A 13,780-nucleotide genomic window follows, 5' to 3' on the forward strand; every position below is an offset into this window, starting at 1 on the left:
GTGGGAGTTTTCCCTGCCCATGGCTGGGGGGTTGGAACGAGATGGGCTTTAAGGTCCCTTCCAACCAAACCATTCTGTGACTTTATGAAATGGAGAAGCTTTTGAATGAGGTAAACAGCTACAGGATAAGGTGTGTGTTGTCACGGGGTGATGGGAGGACGGGCAGAGCTGTGCTGGAAGTGGAGCCACATGTGGGATGACTTCTTGGCCTTTCTTTCCTGAAGCAATACATGGTGAGGGTGGGGTGAGCAAGGAGGATCTCTTCTTGGAGCTCAGTTGGAGGGATGAGGGAAAGTGATTTCAGCTGAATTGCTGTGGCATAGTCTTAACAGAAATCTTCAAAATCTGGTCTTGAAAGGGCTGACGGGTTTCAGACTGACCTCCTGCTCCTGATGAGCTGCTTTCCAAGTTTCCAGTAAGTCCTCGAGGTCACCATAAAATTTTACCTGTGTAGCTTGGGGAAATGGCAGCTTATGCGTGTTCAGTAACAGGGAATTAATTACTCGCTGACTTCTATATGATGTTGCATAAAGCCACATGCGATGGCTGGCGTGAGGAACCAACCACCACGGTGGCTGTGCTGGCAGTTGTGGCTGAACCTCTGCGTGCTCCTGTCTTCAATGATGCTGTACATTAATTTACTAAAGAAATGAGGAAAAAATGTCTTCAGTTTTGAATTTGCACCACAAATTCATTGATAGGAGCAGGTTGCGCTAGGTTAGTGAGTAGCTTCACTCAAATATCTCAGCGATGCTACCAGAGATGACTTGCTCTCATGGTCAGGATGGAGATGAGCAAGTGTTTTTGTGCCACTTGTCTAGGTTTTGAGAGATGAGGCATGGCAGGATTTAATAAATATCTTAAGTTTGGTCCCATCAGTGGTGGAGTGGGAGTGGGACAGCCCATTCTGTCTTGGTTCTCCTGTGGCCCTGCCAAAATTGAGAGGGGATGGGTAACACCAGCATCCTGAGAAGCACCAGCTTCTAGGCCTGGGAGAGGAGCTCGAAGGGAGGTCAGAACTCCCTGCTTGTAGGCTCTCTGACGGGGGCTAGCGCTTAGCTTGATAAAAATTGTAGTAATCCTCACTGTTCTGGGTCTAACCTTTAGATCACTGATTTTTGGCTCATGATTCTTCCCTTTCCAGGGGGAAACAGCTTTTGAGAAGCCATATGACATGGAAATGCTGGTTCCGAGATAGTTTCCGAAAAGCTTTCTTAAAATGTCACGTTACTTGTAGGTTCAAACTGATGCTTAACTTGATTGCAGGAGAGAGGCTCGGATTTGTACCCCATCCAAATTTATCCCTTGCTACGGTGTTGGCACCATTGATGGTTGGATGGATGGGCCCAGCATGGGTCGGGAGCTGCTCATCCTGTGCACCCCTGATATTCAGCTAGGCTAAAAAGTATAATTCAGAGGCAAAACCATGATATAAATCTGCATAATCTTTGCAATGCATGTGCATGGTCACAAGAAGGCTTTTTTGATGAATTTTGGCACTGTTGGGAAGGGCGGTACTGAGTGGGAGAGCTGCTCATCAGCAGCTGAATTTTTGCTTAAGAATCGAGCTTGTAGAAGGGAAGGAGCAAGTCAGGCTACAGCTCCTCAAGGGTTCATTGCAGACATTTCATAAGACCTCTTTAGTTGAGGGCGTCCTAAGGCAGCCTGGTTGTGTAATGCCATAGTAGCTGGAGAATCATTAAATTAGCATCAGGTTTTTCTTTTAATTAATTTATGTTTTGTAGTAGAGAAAGCTGAGGTCTGGTGCCTGGCTCAGGTGATATTTATTGTTGTGTGCTGTTTGTTTTGTGAATTCCAAATGAGTTGGGTTTTGGTGGTGGTTTGTTTTTTTTTTTTGGCTCGGAACAGTTCAAAGCAAGACCTTGTCCCTTCTCTGAAGTGTTTCTAATCCAATTTCAGACATAAAACAACGTGGGCGTGGAGGAGGGAGGAACAGGCAGGGATAAAACGGCAAGGTTTTACATAGCCTAGGGGACCAGGACGGTAGGCGGATGTCTGAACGCTTCAGCAGGTCGATGGCATTTGAGGATCCTCATGGATTTGTTGCCTGAGTGGGGATGCTCAGATATAGCCTGGCTTGGCAAAACAAGCCACCTACGGACGAAGGCCCCGGAGGAACGGTTCAGGTCCCCGCCGCAGCACCCAGCGTGGGTGGGCGATGCCCGTGGAGGGGAGCTTGGGTACTCGGCTTTTGGGACTACCCAACTTTCCTCTGGAGGCTCAGACCTGCAGTAAAGTTGGGAGAAAATGAGCTCAAAACCCCTATTTTATTTTTCCCGACTATATAGACCGGTCTCATAAATTGCTATAACCCACACAAGCACGTTTTTCTGAAATTCCCTGATGTTTGTGGCTTTGCATCGCTCTGCACCCATGAATCAGTGGAAGAATTTCTGGCATTGTTTGTCCCCTCTTTTTGCTAACACTAGAAATTGGTTGTTTCACTGCCCCCACATTGAAGTAAATCTGATGTTTGTCCATGTTATTATGGTCCGGTAAAGAAGCTGCTTGCACACCTCTGTATGCCACATCTGCACAGGGGTACTGGAAAACGGATACCGAAGAATTCATCAGGTACTCTTATATGTGAACGATTGGGTTTTTGACTCGATGTTTTGAGTAAAACTCGTGATCTTCCGATATTTGGATTGCATTTTGCAGGAAAGTGTTGTACAGATAGGCTGGAGGAATATGAGATTTGCATCTTAAACACGGTATATTGCAAGTCAACAGTAAATGCAGTATATTGCAAGCTAAGGGTTGATGCAAACTGTCATAATTACTTGAATTAATCATTTCTGTTTTCCAGGGTGCCCGAGAAACCTTTGAGAACTACTACAGGAAGCAAAGAAGAAAACAAGCTAGATTGGTCCTGCAGCCTCCTTCAAACATGGTACGACGGTCCCCGACTTGCAGCGCCCAAACTTGCTTTGCCAAGTGAAGGAGCGGAGGGTTATCTCTGGGCGTGCCGTTGCCCGTGGGTGGTCTCTAATTTATTTCCAATTGCTCTTAGCCACCTTTGTTTTAATCGTTGCTCGCTTTTTCTTTGTTGCAGCATGAAACTTTAGATGGCTACAGGAAGTATTTTAATCAAATTGTAGGGTAGGTATTCTTTTTATATACGTCCTCGCTAAACATATGTGCGCTGTGCTGTTGAGGAGCCTAAAAAGAAAGAGGGAGAAGGGCATGTTGATGTTTTTCAGAGTCCTTTAAAGGGAGCCAAAACAGGGGGAAAAAAGGTGGTTTGGGCTTTTTAAGTGTTTCAGAGTGTATTTTATAGCACCCGTGAACTTTGCTGTGTCAGTAGTGGAAGCGGGGAGGAACCTGCCAGCTCTTGTACCAGTGAGTGCATTTCTGGGAGTTTGAGGATAAATAATCTCTGTGGGACTGTGTGCATCTACGTGCCCCACTAATGAGATGAGTAGACCATCTGCTTTAATTATTCTTTAATATTTGATAATTATTCTTTGATTATTTTCCTGGTAAAGGAGGTGATTCTCGAGCCTCTATTCCTATGAGCTTCTTATTATTGCACTCCAATTTGACAAGAGTCTTCCAAAACCAGCCGAGCTCTAAGAGGAACCAACCTACGATGGCTGATCTAGCAAAGACAGGCTGTTGATGTTGAAATTTCTTCAGCTAACAATAATAATTTCAACATCTAATTGCTACCGTCGCAAATGCAACGTGTGCTGCTCGCCTTCTCACACAGCTCCGTGCTCCGGGGCTGAATTTCCCCGAGAAAACACAGCTGAGATTCTGTGCGTTGTCATTTAAAATGCACGATGCCACGTTCGCTCCCTGAAAAACACAATTTCTTTTTGGCCAGCACGTTTGATAACTGGGGATTGGAGTTATCTGAAGGATACTTCAGGAACTGATTGCCTTTAAATGGTCTGAGCTTGTGGTGTATCTGGGTGCGAAAGAGTATTTTTCTCCTGCAGTGAAAGTATTTTTCCCTGCAGTTAACTGATTGTAACGGGATTGCCGCTGGCTGGAGCAGAGTTGAATCACTGATTCTTGTTGAAATAACGGCTGGAGAACTTAGAGAGGGGAAATTCTGCCTTTGTGTATACAGAGTGGCATTACTAGGAGCAACTGTGTTTTAGCTCACTTCTATAATACATTGAAGCATCGTATAAAATACAGCGATGTTAAAAATAGGTGAATGAAGTGTTTAGCGTTGGCTGTATTTGATACAGCTATTACTGCAAATCTGAGCTTGCTCTGGAGGTTTATGGATGTGCAAATGCCGCCTAGCCCTCGCATGCAGTGTTTGCAGATCTCTTTTGATGTCTCAAAACCGGTAACTTTTGATAACGGTGCCATTTTCTCCTCTCCGTTAGGTTTTTTGTAGTTGAAGATCACATCTTGCATACAACGCAGGGCTTGGTAAATAGAGCCTATATTGATGAGCTGTGGGAGATGGCATTATCAAAAACTATTGCAGCACTAAGAACACATTCAGTAAGTAAAAGCCCCGGGTCGCTCAACTGTTGCTTGAGTATAACTTGACATGCTGAAAATGTTGGCTTTTACAGTAGTAGTCTTTGTTTTGCCTCTTTTCCAATGACCTTGTTTAAAACAATAACACGAAGATACACTGCTATTTCCCCGAAAGCTTTCCCCAGCTTTTTTTCGCCTCTTGATGCACTGCATTTCCCTGTACCAGACTCTCAATATTTTGGATGACTGGAAAGAAGAAAATAGTGGTTTGATATTTTTCCCGTTACTTTGCTGATTGCTTTTGAAGAACACCAGCAGAGGGAGTGGGTTTGTCCGGGAAAACTGGGGGGGAAAAAAGCGTTTATTTAGCACGCTGAAGTATGACCCTGTTTGATATTCCCTTAAAGTTCACGGCAGTGAATGGGCAGCTATCAAACTGCAAATCATTTGTGCATAAAAAGACACTAAATAGACTTCTTATTCTTTAATACTGAAAGAAGTTTGGAAAAATTGCTTATCGCTTTGGTATTTCTCTGCTTGAACAAAAAAAACCAAAACCAATTGCAGAAAATGTACCCTTTTCTTCCAGTTTTGCTTCACCTGATATAATGTTGTACTGATTCAGCTGGGAGTTTTTTTAAAACCCTGTTGATTAACGGGATGAAAAAATTGCATTTACCCATAAGAGAAAACATATTAATGACTTTCCACAAGTCCATTTTCAAGTTGTTGGGCCATTTTCTCCAGGAAAAACAAAGCATTAAATCTCTGAGATCCCACTGCGGCTCGGGGATGGCAGTGCCGTCCGAGAGCAGAACGATGCTGCAGGGTCGTGTCAGTGCAGGCCAGCATCTAACGTGATGTAACATGCGCGCGGTGGTACCCAAGTGAGAACGATGTTATTGCTCTTTGCTGAGAAAACCCTCAAATTTCAGCCTGGAGACACAATAACGCTGCTTGCTCCAAACCACACCGAGTTCTGCATTTACGTGCCCATGACTTTAGCTTCGCGTGGTCGCCCACGGGCAGTGGTGCTGAAGAGCTGCTCAGCTTTCCCTGTGTAGGTGGGGATAATCCAGGTGATGGACCTGGAGCTCCTTGGGATGAGGGACCGCAGAGCCTTCCCGGGGCACTCTGGCTCCGGCCGGCACAGCAGTTGTGTTGACTGGAAAGCTGCCTCCTTCCACTTAAGCTTCTGGGTTACGAAAGGGGATAAACACCGAGGTGTACACCCTGCTAGGTTGTAAACCTGTGTTTGTTTTCTTTTTAAGTGGGGTTTTCTGCTGAGTGAAAGCTGTGAGAATAAGCCAGGTACAAACACAGCATTTTTCAATTTTACCAGCTTTGTTGCCGTGACAAGTTGTTTTAACTGATGCCAAACTTAATGCGTGAAGTGGCTGCCAGGAGAGGGTTTTTTTCAGTAATCGTGACATGTTACATGATTTCTCAACGCTAATATTGTGGTCGACGCTGTTGTCTCTAAGTACTGCGCAGCCTACAGCTCCCATCTAGAGCAGTGCCCTCCATCCCATATTGCCCTTGAGACGTGAGGGAGGGCTCCCACGGTGGTGAGCCTGTTCCAGTTCTTCCCGTTCAACCAAACTTATCCCTGGATTTTCTTCCTTGCTGCAAACAGGGACATCTTTTATCACTTCTGATAGCTTTAGGGCATTATCTTTCTTTCTGACTTTCTTTTTTGGACAGTGAAATGGAAAATGTGTCTCTTCCAGTCTTTCACATTGATTAATGGAGTTATTCCTCCTTGAGTTTCCAGTGAGCTTTAAATCTGTTTCGCTTTCCAGTTTATGATCACTGATTCTATATTTGGTAAGACTCTGTCTGAAACTTTACATATTTCAGAATAGGGAGATTGTCTGCTGGGTCCAGAGAGCTCACGAAGTCTGTGGGTAACATGGGGTGGCTCTGGGGGGACAATCAGCCCTGTCACTACTCTGAGTTGTGTCTTTAGGGTTTTGACCAGTGTCCTGACCCGCAATAAATACTCGTGTTGTAGCTCTGGCTGTTAATGTTGCTGAAATATAGGCATGCAACGTGTTTGTTCTCAGCCTGAACCACTTAGCAATGCAGCCTTCGCATGGGGCTCGGGGCTGCCTCGCTGCGATGCTTCATTACCATCAGACACAACACACTAAATATTAAATGAGAGGCACTGCTGTCATCTTGGTATGACAGCGCGCTGATTTGCTTCATCTCCTCTCGCTTCCCCAGCAGCTCCTGGGCAATCTTAGAGACACTTCAGGTATCTCTAGAGCAACCCAAATCCTTATTCATCATGGAGAGCCTCAAGAGGAGTATATTACCAGGAGAGATACCCTTATCAGTGTGCCTTCCCTTGCCCTGGACAGCGTTAGGGCACGGGCTGTAGGATAAAAGCTACTGATCGTAAGACTGTACGGCGTGCCTATGTATTTATTATCACTCAAGTGATAATGCAGTGGGGCTGAGGGCAAAATTTTTCATGCGTGCTGCAGTTAAAAACATGTTTTAATTTCTCCCCTTCTTTGCAGTCCTACTGCTCAGACCCGAGCCTTGTGTTAGACTTGAAGAACCTCATTGTCCTCTTTGCAGATACACTCCAGGTACGCGGCTGTGGGCGACCGCTCTTTATCTCGCTCGACAGTTGTGCTGCTCGCAGATGGTGTCCGTCAGCAGGGTCAAATGGCTGATGTGGGCTTGTTGTGGTGACCTGGCTTCTTTTTTGGCATTGCGGTGAATGAATTGTTGTTGCCCGATGGACAGCTTGGTTTGCTTTGCGCGTGGGACGGCCAGCCCGTGGGCAAGGACCAAGCCTTGGCCACCTTACCAAGCCCGTGTGCCTCCTGCCTGCACTCAGCCCAGCCTTTAATAGCCCGTGGTCCTACCGCCTTGGTAAATCACCGCCTATATCCCTCCATCAGCACCGTTCACCTCTGTGGTGGTAGTAGGGGAGAATTTGGCCACGTGCTCCCTATTAAATAGAGAAAATAATCTTCAGCTGCCTGTTGGTGACTTTTTCTTGTCTGAAGTTGCTCTCTTCCCCCACCCTGCTGCAGGGATACGGCTTCCCAGTAAACCAGCTCTTTGACATGCTGTTGGAGATCCAAGACCAATATAGTGAAACCCTGCTGAAGAAATGGTCAGGAGTTTTCAGGTAAGAAGCTCTTTAAACAAACTCAGGAGATGTACTTTACGGAGTAGTTTTGGCCCATAAATTACATCTTTTGAGAGATCAGTACCAAACTCATGTTTAAATTTTGGGCAACAGTAAGCTTCCACCTGGGCTCTCCTTGGACCAGGGAGAGCCAATTTAAACACAGGTGTGAGGATGCTGTGTGTGGTGAGATCTGTGCAATAAATTGGTGTAGACCAGAGGTTTTACATTCCAGAGGGATAAGATTATGATTTCATTGTGGACACTGATAGTCAATAGAGGGAAGGATGCCAAAATTCGGTCTTGCAGCAGCGTTACTGTGCCCTCGCTCCAGCAGTGAGCCGTACGTGGCTTGGGACATCGGTGGCTTATCCCTGTGCTGCTGCTGTCGGCACGTCCGTGAGCTGAGCAGTTTCCCACGGGGTAGGGCATGTTATAATATCCAGGGTCCCGTGCTGTCCTCTGGAGCCACCCACTCATCCTGCAATGGTCCTCCAGGACATCCCAGGAGTTTTGAGGTGTCTGAGAGCATGGGGTATTGGGAAGAGGTGTCAGAGGATTGTCAGTGCCCCGGGAGCTCAGCATCCGTCTTCCTCGACTCAGACAGGACTGAAGCCCACCTGGGCTATACCAGGGGCTGCTGCTGAAGCTCCAGTTTGGACTAAAATCACCGTTAAGCTCTGGTTGTGGCTTTATGCAGGCTGAAGGCAGGGAGCTGGGAGAGAGCATTTGAGTCCGGCTGCAGCAAAGATGATCTCAACAGTCACAGACATGGGGAGAAATTTAGGCCCATGGGATGACATCTTAGACTGGCACCTACTTCTTAAGAGCTTCCCGACCGAGCAGTAAATCTGCAAAGTTGTGGTTGGTCTGTCGTCACAGAGCTGTCTTTCTAACTTTTCCTTTCTTTTCTTAGAAATATACTTGATTCAGATAACTACAGTCCCATCCCAGTGACAAATGAAGAAGTTTATAAGAAAATAGTTGGACAGTTCCCATTCCAGGATGCAGAACTTGAAAAGGTAATTTGGAAATGGGGGAAGTGGCGTGGCCTGTCTGCTGGTGCAGGAGAACCCCATACCTTTGTTAGTGGCACTGAGAACTGCAAACGAAAGCATCAAAAAAACCCCAAACCAACCCAAACCTGAAACCCCAAACCAAATAAACAATAAAAAACAAAACGAGGGAAAAGAACAAATACACTTTCCATGTGATGCCTTTTTCCTGGTGTGGATGAGGAAAGTGCGTAGATTTTGTTTTCACATCACAGTGTACCATGGCAGCTGAACAGTGCTGCAGTAGACAAGAGACTAGAAATATCTGCTTCTGTCGGGATTTTATTCCCATTTTATGAACAGTGTTATTGACTTTTATTTGTTTTAATCTCGTATTTAAAAAAAAAAAAGCCCAACAAAGTGGTATGTCTTGGCTTTTGTAGAAGTGTGTGCTTGCAGAACCTAAGTGTAGCTCCATTTGACCTAGCCCGTGTCCCTTAAAAGCGTGCTTGGCCTTCTGCTGCACATCTGGCAGCCAGCGAGCTCTGAGCCTGGTGAACTTAATTAGGACTGGGAGAGTTTTCGATCCAAATCAAGTGTTTAGATTTCAGAAAGTCTGTGTCCTTCCCCCAAAACTATATCACGGGGCCCAGTTTCTTACTATTATGCTCTGCACCTCCCAGCCATGTGTGTGCTGTGGGTAAAAGGTGCTTGGAAAAATTTGGTGTAGGACATCTGTTTCCTCTTGGCTTTTGGTGTTGTAAGCAAGTGCTCACCTTGGGCAGCAACTGTGGGAGGTGACCAAGCAAAACACCTTGTGCGTGGTGGGAGATGAAAGTCGGGGAGTTCTCCAATGAGGTTTTTTCATAGCAGTTGGGGAGTTGGGAAAGGGAATGAGGATCCTCTTGCGCTGCCTGCTCCCTCCTCGCTGCAAATTTCCTTCCAGCCTGTTTCAACCTCCAAATCCCTTATGCACCCGTGTGCCATTTGTAAGTGATTATCTGGTCTTTCACTTGGCTGAAATGTTTATATAAGATACAGTAAATGCTGGCTTGTTGTTTCATTGCTGGACTTAGCTAAATACTAGAATTAATTTGACTGCTTGGAACATGTTGCTGGAAAGCAGTCGTCACCCCTGTTAAGTATCTGCTCTTTGACTTGAATTCTCTCCTGTATTTTACAGCAACCGTTTCCAAAGAAGTTCCCCTTTTCTGAGTTTGTGCCTAAAGTTTACAATCAGATTAAGGAATTCATCTACGCCTGTCTGAAGTTTTCAGAAGACCTTCATCTGAGGTAGGGGATGACTGTGCTAATGGTTGTAATACGGAGGTTTTATCTGCACTGGAAGATCTCAACAGGTTTAAAATACGAATTCTCTTCCTCAAGCCTTCGTGCTGCTCAACTGCTTGGATATACCCTGTCCGGGCTGGAGGTGGCTGATGGTCTCCTTGGAGCAGTGGCTTCCTTCATCTACAAAGGGCTGGCCAAGTCTTCAAAAATAGCTGCCTCATGTAGGGAAAGATAGCCCAGACCCAAGCTAGCTGTATAAAAAGCAGGGGGACTCTTGACTCTGAGCTGTTTCTGAGGCAGTCCTACTAAATAGATGAGTCTGGTTGTCTCGAGTAAGATAGTGATGTCCACTTGTCACTGGGTCGGTGCCTGGTATAACATCTACAGCTGGCCCGCCGCCTCCCCGCACTGTCCCTCAAGGAACACGTTGGCCGGAAGACTCTTGAAGTTTTGACTTGCCCTGTGTGTTAATGAGTTTCGGCTGCTGGTTTAAGGGTTTTGTTTTTCTTGTTTCCCATGGGAGTTTATGTACAAATAATCAGATTTTTTTTTTTAAGCCTCCAAAATGTTCCATGTGTTTACCCTCCCATCTCCATCCCAAAGTGCCTTGATCCTGATTTTGTCCGTGTGTGTGAGATTGGAAGAGGACTATACTAGCCAGAAACTGCACGTTGGTGCTTTCTTTTTGCACCCGGTAATGTCTTTGACTTGGTAGAGGTATATAAATGAATAATGAGATTTTTACTGGAAGGAGGGATCCTTCTTCCCTTCTGTTTGCAGCACCGTACTAGCGAGAGGTTGGACTGTGGAGGGGGTTCACCTCCCTTGGCACCTTTGTGTCCTGGCCATGGGCTGACAGTGGACGTTGCCCCGGTGCTGATGTGAAGCTAGAGCAGTGTTTTGGGGACTCGCCAGATGTTTCAGTGCCTACAGGAGGCTCTTCAGGGTTTTAATTTCTCTTCCTTTGTGAGAGGGATAGTAATTTGGAGAGTCACTTTCTCTCCATTTTCTGCTAGAGGACGTGGCAACTCGTTGGTTGATGTGGAAGCACAGGACATTTCTCACCCTGCATTTAATCTCAACCTTTCACTGGTGGCAGGTTGTTCTCTTTGGTGGCTCCCAAGGCTCTTAACCTGTGGGTCACCATTAAACATCTCGGTTTCTAAAGCCGACAGAATGGTCCGATTTCACACGGATGCTGGTTTCACCTAACCCCTCCGTTGGCACTTCCCTCGCGAGTTTTGTGCTCTTCACCATTACGGAGATGATTGGGTTTGTCAGGGAAGGGAAGAAAAGTGTCCCCTTGGGTCCCTCCTCAGGGGTCCCCCCGGACATGTTATTAAAATTCCTTTCGACATTGGATTTTCCAGCCCTTTTTGAGGAGCGGTGTTGGGCTGGGGGAAGGGAAACCAGCTCTTGGCTTTTCTAGCCAAACATTTGGAATATTTCTCTGAAAACCCCTGTTGACACTTTCTTCATTTCACCCTGACAGCTTGAATTAGGTTTTATTAGGAAGCTTGGCTACAAAGCCGGCAGCAAGTTTTCTTTCTCTTCTTTTTTCTTTTTCTTCTTTGGTTGTCATTTACCTTGCACCCTGGAGTGATTGGGGTCAGCCCGTCAGTCACGGGAGGCCTGAAGGTCATGACTACTGCTATGGGATACGGGACATCAGCTGTCATTAACCCAGACAGTTCGCTTAAATGCTCCGCAGTCTTTTCCTGAAGAACGGAGCCTGTGGCAGAAAATGTAACTTGTATTTTTTTTCTAATTATTTTTTTAAACTAGCTCCTTGTATTTGTTGGATGGGAGTGTGTTCCCCTTTATGTTGATATGCTTGTGAAAGTTATTTTGCTTTTCAAGTATTTGAAGAAAATTTGGAGCTTAGTCTGCATTTATAGGGGTTGCAATTTTTTTTTGATTTGGCTCTATTAATTTGATTAAGAGAAAGAAAACCTCCTTTATATTTTCAGCATTTTTGCCTTTGTTAAAAGGCATGTATTTAAGTTCATTGAGGAGGTGTCTTCAAAAGTATCCGCTTGCTGGAAGAATTCCGCGTGTTCCAGTGGAATTTCCCATTTGAAAGATAGGGAATATCTTTGGAAAACAGTGAGTGGAAGGATGAGATGTCAACTCTAATCTACCATTTCTTTGATTGTTTGGTTTTGGGTTTTTTTTGGGTTGTTTTGGTTTTGTTTTGTTTAGTTTGGTGGTTTGTTGTTTTTTTTTTTTTTCCCCAAACGAAGCACCAATCCTGAAGGAACTTGGGATACAATCTTTAAAGTGCTGAAAATAATTTAAGTACATAAAGTTATTCCAAATTAAAAAAAATAAAATCAGAGGCCTGGGTAACTAAATCCGGTAGGACCTTTGGAAGTCAGCAGAGTTAGGTGAGGAGATAAAGGTGGTTTCTTTGATAGCTGATGTTACTGCTGCTGTGTTCCTCGCGGTCTGCGGTTGTAGATGAAGGGTGCGGGTTTAGTAACAACCACAGCAGTGGCTATCAACTTCTACCCAATTGAAGCCGATAGCTCAAATTGACGTCAGACGTATGTAGTGAGCAGCCCACCCCACCAGTATCCTTCCTTTGAGGGTTTTGTTTCTTGTCGTGTATTGAGAACGGAGATCCGACCTGTCTGTTGAACCAAGACCCAACCTTTACTTCACAGTCAAGAGTTGGCATCATCCGACTGACTGGTACCATTACTCTTTGCTAACTGGCCTCGCTAGTCTGGGCTGTTGGTGTGAGCTACTACTTGGTTCACCATTTCAGCTGGGAGGGTGCTGGGCAAGGTAATGGCCAACACCCATCGCTCCTCTTGCCACCCTCACTTACCTCTTCTGTTGAACCAAGGAAGATTTGGGGGATCACAGTCCAGTGCTTCATCAAATCCTACTTTTTTTTTTTCTCCCCATGGAATGCTTCCATTTTTTTTTCCTTCCTCAGTATGTGGATCTCATGGGAGATGTTGTAGATCCTTCTGCTCCAGTGAAACCCAACGGCAGGGGTTACCAGGCTGCTTGACCCACCGTGTAACCAAAGTTACCACCTGATTCTCTAGCTTATGCAGCCAACAAACAAAATGCGAATAGAAAACCTTTGGAAAAGGTGCTCGTTTGCAGAGAATACTCGATTAGAGGTGCTTGGGAGAAGTAAAAGCAGCACTGAAGTGCTAAGCAGTATTATTAAGCACTACTTGTTTATGCCCTGGAGGCTATCATGGTTGGGATGTTCCTGCAGCTGAAAGGAGTGATTAAAGCAAACCCTCGGTTTGCAAAGCGTTTGGTGATACGGTAACCTCGTGCCGTCAGCGCTGGCTGCGCCGTCGGGCAGAGGCCAGCAGCATCCCGCTCCTGCCAAGAGCGTGACTGTCTCGGGGCGTACCCGCAGCCAGACAGTAACTGGCTTGTTTAATTTTGACGCCCTGATGACAGGTTGACGTTTGAATTAAAAAAAAAAAAAAAAAGGCAAGCTTTTCTAGCGCAACCTATTTGATTGCCGTGTTGGTTTAGTGAGAAAAGCTGACATCATGTCCAAAGCCCCATGTTTTTCATCTGTGCTTTCTCGGTTCCAGTAGATGCTGGAACTCCAGCCACCAGCACCGCTTCCAACCTCGGCCGTTGTGCATCTCCACCATCCCTGGGGATGGGCTCGGTGACTCCCTAAATATTGCATTTCAGGATTTCCTGGGGAAAATCCTGAAAGGGTCACGGTGCTTGTACGAAGATACGGCTTTGTGTATTGTTTACTCCCTACACAATTTTTTCGTTACCCTCTCTGAGTGTGGATCCAGCCCGTTTCGCTCCGCAGTCCCCGTCCCCGGTTCCCACGCTGCTCCAGCAGCAGCAGGCAGCTGCCCCCGGTGTCACGGGGTCCCTT

The 13,780-nt window shown here is 45.8% G+C and overlaps 1 protein-coding gene across 1 annotated transcript in view; it reads left to right on the forward strand.

The window, feature by feature from the left end:
• Positions 1–13,780, forward strand: part of LOC104166819 (exocyst complex component 6B) — a gene marked incomplete at both ends in the record, with an annotated part of 51,486 nt that overhangs the window by 25,688 nt on the left and 12,018 nt on the right. Inside the window, 7 exons of the mRNA XM_009706894.1 lie at positions 2,831–2,914; positions 3,077–3,123; positions 4,368–4,488; positions 6,996–7,067; positions 7,521–7,618; positions 8,535–8,640; positions 9,797–9,906. Of these exons, the coding sequence (XP_009705196.1) occupies positions 2,831–2,914; positions 3,077–3,123; positions 4,368–4,488; positions 6,996–7,067; positions 7,521–7,618; positions 8,535–8,640; positions 9,797–9,906 (638 nt within the window). The remainder of the gene's footprint in view (positions 1–2,830; positions 2,915–3,076; positions 3,124–4,367; positions 4,489–6,995; positions 7,068–7,520; positions 7,619–8,534; positions 8,641–9,796; positions 9,907–13,780) is intronic.

Source organism: Cariama cristata, unplaced genomic scaffold (genome assembly GCF_000690535.1).
Source record: "Cariama cristata isolate BGI_N322 unplaced genomic scaffold, ASM69053v1 scaffold1659, whole genome shotgun sequence".
Taxonomy (NCBI): Eukaryota; Metazoa; Chordata; class Aves; order Cariamiformes; family Cariamidae; genus Cariama; species Cariama cristata.